This window comes from Bufo gargarizans, chromosome 11 (genome assembly GCF_014858855.1).
Source record: "Bufo gargarizans isolate SCDJY-AF-19 chromosome 11, ASM1485885v1, whole genome shotgun sequence".
Taxonomy (NCBI): Eukaryota; Metazoa; Chordata; class Amphibia; order Anura; family Bufonidae; genus Bufo; species Bufo gargarizans.
Genome location: NC_058090.1, coordinates 5420814 through 5437789, shown reverse-complemented (window position 1 = coordinate 5437789; position 16976 = coordinate 5420814). Strand labels below are relative to the sequence as shown.

Genomic DNA, 16976 nt, shown 5'->3' with positions numbered 1-16976 from the left:
GAATATCGGCACTTCGCTAATTCGCGAATATTTTGAATATAGTGCTATAAATACGATATTTCGAATATTCTTATTTTTTTGTTTTCAGATAATTTGCATATATTTTCACCCTAGAGCTTTGCCTTCAAGAAAAGTCTCTATGTACTTTCTGGGCCTCTACAATGGGAGCCACTGCCCATCCCTTCCGAATTACTAAATTGCAGCAAGAGTCACTGGCTTTAAATAGCTTAAATGGGGCTGTCATCTACTGGACCATAGAGGCTCATGATTGTTTCAGAACTTCAGCCCCTCTAGGGTCATTGGGTATTCTGTTGGGCCAGGCCAATCCAAGATGTCTAGTTCATGTTGACTAAACTGGTGTTACTTTGTAATGCACTAACAGTATTTTCTGATGCTTGCTCAGATCAGGTGGACCAAAACAGCAGGAAGTGCATCCGATAGATTTCAAGACTCCAGTGTCTTCAACGAGACCTTGAGGATTACAGATATCCAGAGGCATCAAGGAGGAAGATACTACTGCAAAGCAGAAAATGGGCTGGGCTCTCCTGCAATAAAGTCTATCCGAGTGGATGTATACTGTGAGTACAAAAGGCCATTATTCTCTTCTATCTCCAGTCTAATTGTAGAGAGTATAATGATGTAGAGTGTGTACAACCCATCCTCACGCTCATTTATCGCTCTTTATGTATAGTCCATACAGTTGCCCCACTATTCTCCATCCCTTTATTGTTCTATGCCATGTATCACTGAATAGAGTATATGGTCTTGATTATTCCCTTTGAAATTGTTGTGGTTGTAAATCTGGATAATATAAGAGGTCATCACACAGGAGGAACCTAAATGACAAAGTCTATATTACAGTAAAACTTCTCCCAAAAAAATAAAACTCTTTGAGATGACCCCCCTCATCCAGACCAGAATCCTGTGACACATTTTCAGTTTCACCACATATTATGCGTATTGATCATCTTCTATGAGAAGAACACCCCCTAGGAGACCAGATATGGATGAAGGAGGGGCACGGAGATTTCCGATAGGTCATCGGATTTATTGAACGTAAAAATACTTGGGATCATCAATGAGAGAGAATATCAAAAACTCTCTACTATTTCAATAAGAAGCTAGGCAGGTTCCTCAGGATGATGGGCCCCAGGGCTGATGCCTCATTATTTTAATTAAATCAATACTAATTAGGCCACCTCATAATGGTGTTAGGTTAACACTAGTGGTAGGAGATTTGGAAGCCTGTTTCAGTAGACCATAGGTATTTGGCTACTCTCTCTCCCGTGATTCATTCTTCCCAGCATGTCGTGTTCTTCTGCTACCGGGTCACCAGGTAATGTTTTCCTGTGATCAGCTGCCATATAGAGCTCTCTGGGTGACCACAGGGCATGGAAATGAACTCTATAAGAGCTAGAATTGCTTACAGGAATCTGCTTTCTGAATTTGCTAGATGGAAGAAGGTGATGGCACAGTCAGGTTTTCATTTTTGGTTGAAGAACCCTCTATAAAACTAGGTGGTATTGAAAGTGCAAATCTCTCCATAGATGATCCAGGAGCTGTATGCTCTTACTGATAAAACATACTGCTTCACGTATTGGGTTACTTCTGAGTATTGTCAAAACACCTTCTGGAATTACCGTACATATTTATGTTATGCACCCAATGGGTTAAAGGGACATTGAAGGTCGGCAGGGACAAGGGGCTTAGGGGTCACACCTTTAGGGCCCTCATCTATCAGCCAAAACATTTGTGCAGTACGGTGTAATACTTCATTTCTCCTGCGGAGGCATTGCAGGGAAAGTGAATACTTACAGCTGGGTTCACTTGATCGCTTCGGATGCTTTGTGATCAGCTCATCGTGGGACCTTCCTAACAAAAAGTGACCATCCAAAGTGGCTAATTCCATTTAACGATGAACTGTAGTAAATTTACATCACTTCCACTTTCCTTTTCCTCTGTGTACTGTAGTTATGTAGCCTAAGGGCTCATGCACATGACCGTATGTATTTTGCGGTCCGCAAAAAACGGATCAGCAAAAAATACGTATGCCGTCCTTGTGCATTATGTATTTTGTGGAACAGAACAGCTGGCCCCTAATAGAACAGTCCTATCCTTGTTCATAATGTGGACAATAATAAGACATGTTCTATATTTTTATGGAACGGAAATACGGACATACGGAAATGGAATGTACACGGAGTAACTTCTGTTTTTTGTTTGTGCACCCATTGAAGTGAAAGGTTCTGCATACTGTCCGCAAAAAACCCACAACAGACACGGAAAGAAAATACGTTTGTGTGCATGAGCCCTAAGGCTTCTTGTATAGGAATGATACTTGCATTTATAGACATATAACGGTCTGTATTTTATGCCTTGACCATAACGCTCTTCCTCACTGCGTTTCCCGTGCCCAGTTGCCGTATGCGTCAGGAAGGCTTCATGTTCCTTCTCTATGGTAGACAGGCCTCTAGTAACATTCAAATTTCTAGAACCAATTATTGTCACCTCGAGTACCTCTCCTTATGTGCACAACACCCCCTGCCACATTTTCTCCTACGGTGGAGGGAGAGGTGGCTGCCATGTCCTCCTGTTCTGCAGGGTGTTGATGAATTAGCACCAGAAGTGGGACCCATTTTGATTTCTGATCTGTAGATGTAGCTGAAGCCACTTTCTGCTCAACGCAATGAAAACCACAGAGATAGACCACAGTATTTTAACAATTTGGATCTTCTAGACTAACCTGTAGCCCCATTCCTTGCGAAGCAGTTTTCTAGAAAAATATTTTTTCTCTCTCTTTTCTGGACTTATACTCTTCTGTTCCTCCTGTGATAGAAATCCTCTCCCCAGGCACTGACTTCCTGGTAAGAAGGTGATAAGCTGCAGCCAATGATGAGACAGGGGCGTGTCTCAGACTACCTTAGGATTCCTATATACCTTGTAGCTGAGCTGTAGTGACAGATCACTGCCCGAAAGGAGCTGAACTAAAAAGTAGCCAAGGTGCAAGATCTGGGGGAAATAAATCTCAGGTCATCATCTCCTGTAGATATTAACTTATATACAATATTTGAGTTTCCTACTGAACAATCACTTTAAATAGATTTTTAGATATACCGCAGGGGATCACTTTAAGAACAATGCATTGTCCAGTCTTTCTGAATGTATTATATAAATCAGCTCTTTAGGACTTCATGAAAGGAGTGTACTGTGGGGGAAGCGGGCTGGTCTTAGGTGCCGGAGGAGGTACCATTAGGTCTCTCTGCCTTGACTAGGACAGGAAACCGAACCATTGTCCTTGTCTTCTACAGTACTTTCCATCTCGGATCCCGTCTTGCTTTAGTATACTGTATTTCAATTTCTTCGGCTTCAAATTTCCTTATTTGAAAAAAAAATATCGCCTAATGTAAACTTAATTGGGCGCCATAAATGTACACGTTAATTTTATTTCACTTCCCTGAATTCCTCCGTGTAATTTGAGGTGCAGTAATTGAAACATTCGCACAAACATTTCCTAAAACAATCATTTGCATTCCTCCTGACGGATCTAGTTTCATCATTCCCATCAAAGGGTTTTTCTCGAAACAATGTAACGATGATGATCGGGTGTTACATAATGGACATGTGAATTCTGTATGTAAATGACAGCCTCCCATACGCAGACCTCATGTAAACAATCCAAGCCGACATCTTGGTATTTAAAAAAAAAAAAGCAACAAAAATACTAATGAGTGGAAGGTTTGCATTTCTGTTCTATTTCCATAGTGAAGGCCCCGGGAAAAGAACAGAGGCCGCTATATTTAGATGGCAGTCTGATGTGAGAGATAAATATACATCATTTCCAGAAGTATTTTGGATCCGTGTCTGAATGAAGCAATCAAGTCTCTTTTCAATGCTTGAACACATTCATTTTAGGTGGAAGAAAATAAATTATCATACAGTATTAAGCATCGCTGCAGTCTGACCCAAGCATTTTCCGCTATTATGATAAAAGCGCACTTTCTGCAGACACATTCTGCGATTTTAACTCACTAGTTTGTACTATTTTGGAGCTTCAGGTTGGGAAAGGGTCTCTGAGTGGTTGTCTTTTATGCTAGGATGGCAACAGGCACTCACGTTAATGGGTTTTTTAACCCTTTAAACCTTTTAAAGTGGAAAAAAAAAACTTCCAGTGCCTGAATGTCCACAGCAAAGGGGTGATTTTTTTAAAATTACCATTTACGTTGTATATTCCTGTCATCCATATTGAACTGGGAGGGGCTGGAGGTGGAGCTGGAGGAAGAAAACTCCCTACACTGTGTAGTGGTGGTGTCGGGTACTGCAGCTCAGCTCTCATTACAGCGGCACCAGAACCTACAAAGTGTACAGAGCTCCCCCTTCACCTTAGACCTCTTGCACACTTACGCACAAACGTGTTTTTTTTCCCGTTTCTGTTTCGTCTTTTGCGTTCATTTCAATGGATTTGCAAAAAAAACAACTGAAGGTACACCGTATGCCTTCCGTTTCCGTATTTACGTTCCGTTCAAAGATAGAACATGTCCTATTATTGTGCGCATAACGGACAAGGATAGTACGGTTCTACAAGGGGCCAGCTGTTCTGTTCCACAAAAAAACTGAATGCACACGGACATCATCCGTATTTTTTGCAGACCGCAAAATACTGAAAAAGCCATACGGTCGTGTGCTTGAGGCCTTACCCAGTGAGCTATAACTGTGGTTTGCCTGTATTTCCATAGCGTCATGAAAAATAAAGCATCATTTGGACTTTAACCCTGTGGTCTGCAAGAGAATCTGTCACCGCCGCCCTGCTTGAGAGAGCAATCCCTTGCAACATGTAATACTTGATTTGATCTGCGATGGCGCTGCTGGGAAGGTGCACACTTCATGCCAGGCTCGATCACAGCGATCACTAGCGATCTCTGCAGTCGGACAGTCTATGATAAGCTGATTTTCAGGGGATCTAAAAAAAATAGGTATAGTTCAAAATGGAATGGGGCTTCAGTAGGGCCAGGCTGCTTATTTCTTGCACATATTCAGATTGTAATAGATTCATGGAAATTGGACCACTTGAAATATTCAAGACGCAATGCCTTCTCTGTTCCTCACACTTCCTAATCACCTTCGAGACCTGCCATCTCCCCTTGTTATGTGCCCATGCCCCACCGCAGTGTTTTCTTCAGGCTCCCCTCTCCCACCTAACAATACTCTTCCTGCATGAAAGACATTGCATTAATAAGCCTTTTATGCCTGCATCAAAATAAGGGATCATTTTAAGCTCGGATTTTGAAAGCTTCTTCTGTCATGTGAAAGAAAAACTAGAAAGGTCCATATTTTCAAAAGAAAAATGAAAACCTTTCATAAAGAGAAATTTCTTTTGTCTGCAGTGTCACCCAAAGGAAATCTCATCCCCAGATTAATATTTACTGCACAGCGAAATTCTGCCAGGCCTGAACCTAAATCTATGAAATCATGAAACGGTGCCCGGTAGTAGGGACCTACAGAACGTGGAGTAAAAAGAGCTACTTATCGACCCTACTCTCCGTATTAGGGAGTCGGGCAAATTCTCCAAATAGGCAACATCTGAAAACATACTATAAAGAATCAAAACTCTGCAAACCTTCTGTGACTACGACTACGTTGTCCAGTTACCGCAGCAATGCAATCGCTCTCCATTGTGACATGTCAGTGATTGGAAGGCGTGGTCACATGAACATACCACACAATGGATTCACCGCGGCAGATTTAGCAATAATTGAAATTTAGAAGTAGACTAGATGCACCAAATTTATCACAGTGGCTCAGGATGAATAATGAAGTTTGGGGCACAGGTCTTAATAAAGCCCTAAGCTGGCGGAGGATCTGACGAAGTTATGAAGAGGCGCCGGTCTCTCCATAACTTCGGCGCATCAGTGCCAGTTTTAAGTGTCATATTCTTTGCTGTCTTACATTTAGAACTTTTTCTACGCCTAAAACAGGTGTAAAAAATGGTAAATGACACGGGCCTCCCGCCCCATGTCCCTCCCCGCCCGCACACACCCACAATTTTAGACCTGGCGTCAGTGTTAAGTTGCGGCGCCATCTGCGCCTTAAATGCGCCTAATGTAGACATATTTCAGTATAATAAATGACCCCCTTGGTGCCTTTTTTGATGCTTTTGTGTGTTGCCTATTTTTTGCTCAAGAAGTTTTAAGGAATGAGACAACAGTGGTGAAGAATCAGAGCAAAATGTTGCTAGGGACCAACATTTTTTAAAAAGGTCAGGATGGGTAAAAATAAACAAAAATAAATAATTAGTAAAAAAAATAAAATAATAATAACTGTGCTCTCCACTTCCTGCTCCGGACCCTACAGGACGCACAGGAAATAGCTAAAAAAAAAAAAAAAAGCAGTCTCAACCAATCCTCTTTCAATATATTGCACTTTTTTAAATTTTTTATTTTTACAAACCAAGCATGTATGTTTTCGGGTAGAAAGACACCCCTTTTGTCAGATGAGCATTCGGGGGCAGCTGTAGTGGAGGTCACTACATCTGTTGGTTATTGAAGCAGGGTATTCCCTGTATGTCTGTGAGGAAGACAACTGCCGGCCCACGAGGAGCTATATCCTCACATAGCGGCTCTACAGGTTTCTAGGGAAGCTGTTATATTTAATATGAAGAGTGAAGAATCTGTCATGCCCACACTGTCGTTCTTGTAGGTAGATATGGCAAGAGCGGCCAACAGTATGTTATTCCTTTCACCCCATTGAGAATGAATGCCGAGCTGAGAGAATAGGGTCATAATTCATGGCTAATACCTACAGTATATTGAATGTATGGCAGACTTATGGGGAACTGGTCTATGACCTTCAGTGGTGGATTTTGCCTTCCATTGGATCCACTAAGGATTTCATAACAGTCGTAGATACAACATGAAATAGCATGCATTCAGTATTCCAGGTGTTGCAGTCTTAAAGGGATTGTCTATGATTAGAAAAACGTGGCTGCTTTCTTCCTAAAACAGCGCCCCACCTGTCCACGGTTTTTGTCTGGTATTGAAGCTAAGCCCTGTTGAAGAGGTAAAACACTCAGCCTGTAGACAGGTGTGGTGTTGTTTTGGGATGAAATTAGCCATGTTTTTTTCACCCTGGACAATATCTTTAATGTAGACCCCAACATTTAGCAATATTACTGTCTAAGGCCTTATACAGATGTCTGGCCCTGGTCTGGTCTTGTCTAATAGAAGATTAGGGTTAGTTATGTTGTTAGCTTGAGTTATAAGACCTGAGTTTGGGCTCGGGACTTGGAGTGGTAATATGGATACTAACATTGAGATGGCTGAATGAGGCCTAATACTTGCATAGGAGCAGGAAAGAGGGCGTTATAGGTGGTAGGGTGTATAATTTAGGGCTAGTTGAAGTCACCCTGACAGCCATTATAATGGCTCTAACGTGGGGAACCATGATGACTCAGGAACAAGGAGCATAAAAAGTCTTCACGCTTGAGGTCGGAGCTCCTATTTGAGGAGAAAATGCTTTTTAAATGCTTGTCTAATGTACTTACGTTCATATACTGGAGAACGGATAGTAAGACAATGCAGCCGAGGGGCGTCCCCCAGAAGTGTAATTGCTTCATCATAGGTTTATCTACAAAGCAATCATGGCCAAATAAAGGCTTCTGGAATAGCTGTCAAGGAAATATTGACCAGGAGAACATTTAATTAAGGTTTTCTGAGGCAAAAGCTTTTTAATCAAGAAAAGGAACAAACTGCAAGGGCCTGATCATGTCTACATTGATACATGCCTGGGCTGAAAACCCTCGAGCACCCCTCATAATAAGGAATCAGTGACTGCAGGTCTGGTGTGCAAGCGTAATAAATAAATGGGGATCTACATTTACCGACCAAAGGACATCAGCTCATTGTAGACATGGCAATGCAACTCCTCAGAAATAATCAAGTGACATAGTAAAGCTTGTAGGCTGTGATAGAACAAGCCCAACCATTAGTATCAGACTGGGGTTCCTGGAGACCACCAGAGAAGATGACTTCTGGGCCTACCATCTATGTGTATCAAAAACATTGCTATCACTCCATACGAAATGGAGTCTAGTGGCAAATGATCAGCTCCAAATTGGGTTGACTACTGCTAGACCTTTGGAAACCAATATATTCTTCGCTACTCCAGTGAACCAGTTTGAGTTTGCCACCAGGAGTGCAGAACTATAGCACACTTACCTGAGGACTGATGAGTTCCACAGTTCCATCAAACATCTCCACAGCTCAATCACACATCTCCATAGCTCCATCAAACATCTCAGCAGTTCCATCACACATCTCCACCGTTCCATTACACATCTCCACCGCTCCATCACGCATCTACACAATTCCATCAAACATCTCCACAGCTTGATCAAACATCTCCACGGCTCCATCAAACATCTCCACAGTTCCATCAAACATCTCCACAGCTTCATCACTCATCTTCCCTGCTCCATCACACATCTCCACGGCTCCATTAGACATTTACACAAACATCACACATCTCTACTGCTCCATCACACATCTCCATAGTTCCATCAAACATCTCCACAGCTCCTTCACACATCTTCATGGCTCCATCAAACATTTTCACAGTTCCATCTGACAGCTCCATCACACATCACCACTGCTCCATCACACATTCCCACAGCTCCATCAAACATCTCCACGGCTCCATCAAACAGATGACCAGGGGGTGCTGAGAGTGGGATCCCAACCAAATTAATATTGATTAACTATCCTAAGGATAAGTCTGAGCCATCAATGTTTTGAAGTCAGAATATCCCTTATTGGGATCCCATATTGTGCGGAGATCCATGATTTGTTTTTTGATAATGTATGAATTTTTCTTACATACAGACATACTGTGTAGAGCCCAAATAATACTGCCATAACATGCCCAAAATATACTTTCATTGTTTGCTCAACTAATACCCATATAATACTACCATTGTATTCTCAAGTAATACTGCCATACAGTGTTAGAATAATGCTACCATTGTTTGCTAAGATATCACAACGATACTGTGCCCAATCGATATTACCATTGTTTTATAAAACTATAATGCTATATAGTGCGAAAATATTACTACCATTGTTTTCTCAAAAATACTGCTTTACAGTACCCAAATTATACTGCCATTGTTTTCTACTACTATTGTTTGGACAACACATAGCATCATATACCACCCAAATAATACTACCACTGTTTACACAAATAATACTTCCATACAGATCACTTCAGGAAGCTTCTCTTGATACCTTTGGATGCGCCATATCCTGTCAGCCCGTATCCCCTCTCCATTGATATCATCCCCTTCCTTTAGATTACCAGTCTGGCTCTGCAGTACAATTATTAGTTGCAAGCCAGAAGTAGAACTTCGACTTTAAATCTGAAAAATGCAGAAACGGTTACGTGCCAAAATCAATGCAATAATAAAATGCTGAGATTATGCTGTGTTTTTCTCGCCACCTTGCTGACCAAACTATAAAACCAAATGAACTAATTTCTGGATTTTATTAGAGATCAAAGAGCAAAAAAAAAAGAAAAATCCATTAACTGATTACTAACGTGAAGGAGATCTCTAAATGGAAGCGCTGGAAACACAAGGCGACCTCAGATCGGGAACCTGGGAAAGTCTGAGTCGTGGAGAAGGCCGGTTATAACCATGGAGCGGTTGTAAGAGGCGGCGAGCCGATCCTCTTCTATACCTAGTGAAGGATCTTCACCTTAAACAATGCAGCCGCAGCACATTACTATCCTATTAAACATTCACCGTCTTCTATTCCTATGGCACACAGAGAATGCTACCGCTGCGTTACCTTGGAAACTGTAAAAAGTCATTGATAAAGGTATTCCGTTGAAGCCGGTGTAACCCGGGCTGTGATTCTGCACAATTAGCCCAAATCTGTAACTTCAAGAAACAAAAAGTACTCCAAAAACCTCTAGTAGGTGATAGATATATGGGTGATAGACGTGCCCACCACTGTCTCGCTCTCCCAGGTGGGCACAGGTGTCGCCTCTCCATACTGCCCAGCGGCTTGGACCCACGGTTCCTCCTCCTCCTCATCCGGCCACCTATCTCGTTCTTCTCCTGCAGGCTGCAACCGGTGCTTTACTGTCCGTTCTGTTCTCCTTGCTTGTAGGGTTCTTAAATGGCCAGGGTGCCCACCCTAATTCCTCACCAAACTATAGCTGGCTGCCTCAGGGTACATAATACAACTTCACCAGTGGGAGGGTACATGAGTTTTAGGTTATTTAGCTTGTTAGTTCCAAATGAAGGTCTCCTGTTCCATTTGTCTGCCCGTGTGCTGACCTCTGTCTATTTACCGACACTCCAATGCCAACTACTGCATGTTTACCGTATTGACTTTTCACTGATTTGCACAAATTCTGCCAGCCCTGACATGAGCCTGTTTCCTGACTATGAGTATTGCCTAATCCCTTGGTGCTTCACATCGGTGTCTGACCCCCATGGGCGAGTAACCAGCCACACCGGGAGTACTCTAAGTGGTAGTGGCCTGCAGTGAAGTCCAGATCCTAGTATAGGGGTTAAAGGGTGAATACCAAAGGACTGCCAGCATAATGCCCCTAGGTCTAGCCCAAAATCAAACCGGCTGGTTGTCCATAACAATAGATTGTGGATGTCTTACAGCTGGGACCCCCTATAATTTGGAGAATGGAATGGAACGATCGTGCGTCTGTTCACCACTCTATTGACTTCTATGGAACATACACAGCGCTGTCATTGTCAGTCCTGTAGAAGTGAACAGAGACGTGGACCATCATGGACACCATCATTCCATTACAAGGGGAGACTCAGAGACCCCCAAGTTCTCCAGATTGCAGGGGGTCTCAGCAGTCAGACCACCATGATCCAATATCATCTATTAGTTGCCTTTTAAACCAAACATCAAGCCTAAACTTCCTATTCAGTTGGATGGGTGGGCGAGGTGTCGTAGGAGAAAGGCCACATTATAGGTCAATACATTTTATTATATGCTGGAAATCAAAGCAAGAAAGGTATAAGCTCCATGTTCTCTGATGTGACAACTCCTGAGATCACGTCTTGGAGGATTCTTACAGGAATGTCTTCACTTCTCCAGGTAATCTGTCCAGAGGTTTTATACATGATGATGAACATCCCATCATCTTGATGTCTGTATCCTGCAAGATGTATAGAAGGAGATAGACTATTCCACATGACGTTAGATAATCACACAAGAAGATTGCGATTCTCACCACAAGACACTTGTGTTTTTCCCCTCGAGAGAACCATTAAGTTCTCATGTGAGTTGTGCCAATGCCTTGATTTTATCACAACTCACCAAATGCCACCATGGAGCCCGAGCTTTACCAAGGTGGTCATCAAGGTGCATTTCATGTAAAACTCCAGGCAAAAAGGAAAATGCAGCTACTGCCCAGAGCAGAAGAGCTCGAAGTCTTATGATTGTGGGATCCCGGGGTTCCTGCAGCTTTCCTGTATAAAGGGGGTTCCCTGGGATTTTGATATTGATGGCCTATCTTCACCATACTGTAGGTCATCAATATCAGATTGGCAGCGGTCTGACTCCCAGCACCCCTGCCGATCAGCTAACCTTGAGCGCCATAGTCTCTTCCTACACCTGTGACATCACTGGTCACATGGCGTAGGCCCAGCTCAGTCCCACTTAAGTGAATGAGGCTAAGCTGCAATACCAAGTACGGCCACTATACAACGTACGGCGCTGTGCTTGGTAGGCTGCAAGGAGAGAGTGGTACTCACCAGAACGCTGCAGCCTCTTTATACAGTGGATCAGCGGGGGAGGGGGTGGGTTTCGGACCCCCTGCCAATTGACCAATTCTGAAGATAGGCCATCAATATGAAAATCCATGAAAGCCTCTTTAGCAAATCTTGAATAATAAATACATTTACAAATTAATTAGCAAATGAATGCAATGAAGAACGCTAAGGAATTACTTGGCTCAGTAATCTTCCAGATAGCACAAGGACATTTCCAAGGTATTCCATTGTATTACTAGTCAATGGTACATTTACTAAATTATTACATATTATAAAAGGCTGAAGAATGATGAAAGATGAATGAAGGACTCAGCTCAGTCATCTAATAGATAAGGATTCATGGACAAATTCAATATAGTAGATTGACAGTTTAAAGATATTATAACTAATGCTAATTGTACAGTTATAAAATTGGTACCTGTAGATTAACAGGGTTAATGGATGAACGAATGAATGTTATTTTAATGAAAAATAGAAAATAAAGATCGTTCTACAAGGACATCTTAATATGTTTCTATTGCTCAAGCCAGCAGTAGCTTCTCATGGATTTACACTCTTGGAGAATGAATGAATATATAGAGGAAAAAAATAATAAATTACAGAAAACGAATGAGCAACTTACTGAAATTTTTTTCATGATATTCTATTGTAACTCTTGTATTTTTTTAAATGAGTATATTGAGCATTTTAGAATGATTGATGAATGAATGACTGAATCAGAGAAAAGGAATGAAAGAGTTGACTTTGTACTGAAGGTCCAAGTATTAGTTCATTAAATTAATAAATTAGGGAATTCTTTAAAGGGGTTGTCCCACGAAAAAATATTCTACAATTTAAAAATTCTGAATATTTTTGTAATTGCATGTAATTAAAAATTTTGCATAGCCAGTGAGTTATTCAATAAATTGTATCTGTATAGCACCACCTGCTGTTTGCTTTTTTCCTATTTCTTTGACCTGTCCACTGAGTTGGTCGCACATGCTCAGTTTCATCCTTCAACTGCCTCCTGAGCTCTGATAGGGAGAGGTGAGACACGCCTTCTGAGCTCTGATAGGGAGAGCTGAGACACGCCTCCTGAGCTCTGATAGGGAGACCTGAGACACGCCTCCTGAGCTCTGATTAGGAGAGCTGAGACACGCCTCCTGAGCTCTGATAGGGAGAGGTGAGACACTCCTCCTGAGCTCTGATAGGGAAAGGTGAGACACGCCTCCTGAGCTCTGATAGGGAGAGGTGAGACACGCCTCCTGAGCTCTGATAGGGAGAGGTGAGACACGCCTCCTGAGCTCTGATAGGGAAAGCTGAGACATGCCTCCTGAGCTCTGATAGGGAGAGCTGAGACACGCCTCCTTAGCTCTGATAGGGAGAGCTGAGACATGCCTCCTGAGCTCTGATAGGGAGAGCTGAGACACGCCTCCTGAGCTCTGATAGGAAGAGCTGAGACACGCCCACTTAGCTGAAGCAGAAAAGACAAGCCCCCTGAGCATTATATAAATCTAGCAGAGCAATGACTGGGGAGATTGCAGGATCCATGTGAGGTACAGGGCTGGTTCTAGATCTGTTGGAAAGAGATTGTCATTTACTAGATGATGTCTGATTTTCTTTGTTTACATTAGTCATGGGAGAACCCCTTTAAGAAATGAAATAAAGAAAAGTGAAGAATGAATGATTTGGTTCAGCAATCTATGTGCCCCTGGGATATTTTCAGGTATATTTCATATTATATTGTAGATCCCATCAATAATTCACTTATAGAATGTGCAGTGAGGAAAAAGGAGGATAAAGAAGGAATAAATGAATGAAATGAAGAGAATGAATGTTCAGACAAGGATTTGATACTGTAGGTCAAGATACTAGTTAATTAAATTGAATGAATGATTCAAAGTTCACTAAAATAAAACAAATGAATGTAAAAAAAAAACACCTGATAATAACTGCAATACACATCGGATGGATTTCCTCGGTGCTGGCAACCTTTTTAATTTTTGAGATTGAACCGGTGGTCGCTTCCAATATAGACGGAGAACTTGTAATGAAATGTATGCATACTTTATTTGCTCTTTAAAGACCAGATGCATTGGCGCACATTCGATCCAAGGGAGGCTGCAGCTGTCTGTTCTCTCCTCTGCCAGGGAACAGGGCTTTGCAAATATTCATAACCTTTCCATAAATTCCTGGAGCACAAGCACCTTGTCTCTATTTTTGGCCTTTTCCAGATATTATTAGGATAATGGAAGGTAAGGTAGTCTCAGTGCTGCACAATTGTAAAGTTCACGTAGTGTGAGGATTCAGGGGTCACTCGAATTCTGTGTCATCTGTAATATTCACATCATATATCGGGTTAATGTTTCCCCTAGTGTGCATGATTTGAATAGTGGTCACCAAGGAGTGTGATGATCACTTTAAACCACAAGGTCCTGGTCCTGGTCCTCTTTACTGGTGTCTAATATTCTTTAGAATTTATAGTTGAGAAGCATTATTTCATATGGTAGAAACTCCTGATGCTGCGGAACCTCTTTTTACTGTGGATTCAAGGGCTACAAGAAAAAATGCACATGACACAATCAGTAGGTGAAATAATACAGTTTACTTAGGCTGAAAGGACAAAAACATACAAGATATCATAATATATCATCACAAGATGCATCAACATACAAGATACAAAAAGTCAAATCAAAAGACAATGTATCAAAGATTATAAACTAGATAAACATTGAATATATTAACAAGATACAAAGAAACAAATGTCCAATACCCTTTAGCAGGTTGTTCTATATCACATCACCCAGAGGCCCACTCTGATGGGAGTAGTATTCCTGCTGGATAGGCTGTTGACGTCTCACCCTGCACACCCTATTGTTAAACTCTGAAGATTCCATGTTCCCCTAAGCATCGCAACCAATGAAGAATCCCCCAAATCACCCTTTTTTCACGATACAACCTTGCTCAGTAAGGATTCCATTTATCGTCAGGTGGGTTTACTACAAGACTATGCTGACCGCCGTAAATTCCTGGTTTACATCTGAAGGTAGCTGAAACCATGAAACTAAACTCTTAAGGGCCCTTTACAAGGACCGATTCTCGGCAGATGATCGCTAACAAGGGTTCAGAGGAATGCTCATTAGCAATTATCTGGCAGTGTAATAGTTTACCCAATGAATGAGCATTTTGGGTAAAAATCATTGTTTGCCGGCAAGCAACGAGTTTGTATGGGGGCGAGCAATGGCATTAGCAATCGCTCCTCCCTATACTGTGGAGGAGATCGCTGCCTGTAACAGCAGCATTTTCCTCCATTGCTAAGAAGGCGCTTGTTGGGAAGGAACATTTCCTTCCTGACAATCACCTGCTAAATTAGCCCTTGTAAAGGGGGCTTTACTTACAATCCACCAAAGCATTCTCTGAGCCCACCCTCTATCAATGAGTTGGATGAAAATCACTGGGGGCTTCATGCTGATGAATCTATAATGACACATCTTTTCCTATTTCAGTTGCTTCACAAAACCAATTTGGTCCTTATTGAACTGAAAAAAGTAAAAGAGTAAAGGTAAAATAGTAAAAGAATAAAGGTACAAAAGTACAAAACAAATATACAAACATATAGGTGCTGGATTACCCAGAACAGAACTATCATAGAAATGTCTTGTTCTGTAGACATCTGCTTCCTCCCGTCTTAGATCCTTAGACCCATATACCTTCAACAGCTGTCGGCTAAATGCTTGTTTTCCCCATACACAGACATGGTCAGTTTGGCCGAGTGTGTATGTGTTTTGAATGAGGAGAGAATTGAAGCTGCTGCCAAAAACCTCTGGAGGTGGCTTATCTCCTGGGAGAACAAAAGGATGAGGCATCAAAATTCAATGCTTTCGATCCTTCTCCCCCACCATCATCTGTCAGGGAATAGTACCAAGGCCCTTATGCACATTAGATTGTTGGATGGTCCTGACAAAAAAGGAGGGTTCAGTCAAAAATAGTTTAATATGTATGGTGCACCTGCCACGAACCAACGCGTGTGAACCCACTGTGCCACGTGCCCTACCTTCTCCAAGGGCGTTGTCTAAGTGAACCCCTGGATCTTCACAGTACCTCTGATCTTAGGGATAGACTTTCCCCGAGGAGAACACAAGGTCGCTACCTCTTGAGGAGGATAGGCACACGAGACAGCTAGTCCAGGCGGACCAGGAGGTACCTGAGAAAGGTACCAGAGGTGCAGGACCAAAGGATGGGGCAGAGGCGTAGTCAGACAGGCAAAAGGTCAGGGCAGGAGGCACAGGTACAGGTCAGGCAATACGGGTCGGCAAGAGGAGAGTCAAGGCAAGGAGATAGGGATTTAACAGGTAGCAGAGTCCAGGAATACAGATACGAGTCAGGAACACTAGCAAAAAACAGGAACCTTAGCAGGACACAAGGACCTTGACACTGAGGCATCTGGGAAGGGGGCTGAGCCACTTATATATGCACAGGAGGGCTAGGATAGGTCAGCGAGGTTACATGACCTAACCCATAAAGCCCAGGAAGTGACGCGCTCCAGCCCTTGAGGAAGCGAAGATCACCGCTGAACACGGTGCCCGGGACCGTGGCGGTAAGCAGGGGAACAGCGGCACACAGCAGCCGCTGTTACAGAACCAAAGCACATGGCAGGTGGATTATTGTGCCGCTAATCACCAACCGCCTATTTCTCTGGTTAGCCAAAAACTCTACAGAGGACTCTTTTCCCCCCACTCCAGTGGTTTGTCAGTCCCTTTTTTTCTCTGTCTTCATCGGCCCATGAGACAGACAAGGACCAAGTTACAAATCATTAACTTTTCAGGAAACTCAGCTACCTTTCCTTGGACAAATAAAAAACAGGCACTGGAGCTTCAAGAGAAAAGCAAAATTACTAAAAAGTGCAGAATTTATAAACAATCAAGACATTCCATACATTTAAGGCTACATTCACACAACTGTATCCATTATGCGGTCCGCAAATTTCAGATCCACAAAATGCAGATACTGTCCGTGTACTTTTTGCGGACCCATAGACTTCAGTGGGTCCGTGGTCTGCATTTTGTGGCCCAGAGAAGGACATGTTCTATAATTTGTGGAACAGACATGCGGATGCAGACAGCACACACATGGTACCCTTGTGCTGTCTGCATCTGTGAGGTCCTTCTGCAAATTATATGCCCTATTATTGTCCATTTTT

General features: G+C 42.4%; 1 protein-coding gene across 2 annotated transcripts in view; it reads left to right on the top strand.

Annotated features, from left to right (window-relative positions):
• MDGA2 (MAM domain containing glycosylphosphatidylinositol anchor 2) overlaps positions 1 to 16976 on the top strand; it is a 431166-nt gene that overhangs the window by 251530 nt on the left and 162660 nt on the right. For both annotated transcript variants that reach the window (XM_044272149.1, XM_044272148.1), the window contains exon 3: positions 404 to 578. In XM_044272149.1, the coding sequence (XP_044128084.1) occupies positions 404 to 578 (175 nt within the window). The remainder of the gene's footprint in view (positions 1 to 403; positions 579 to 16976) is intronic.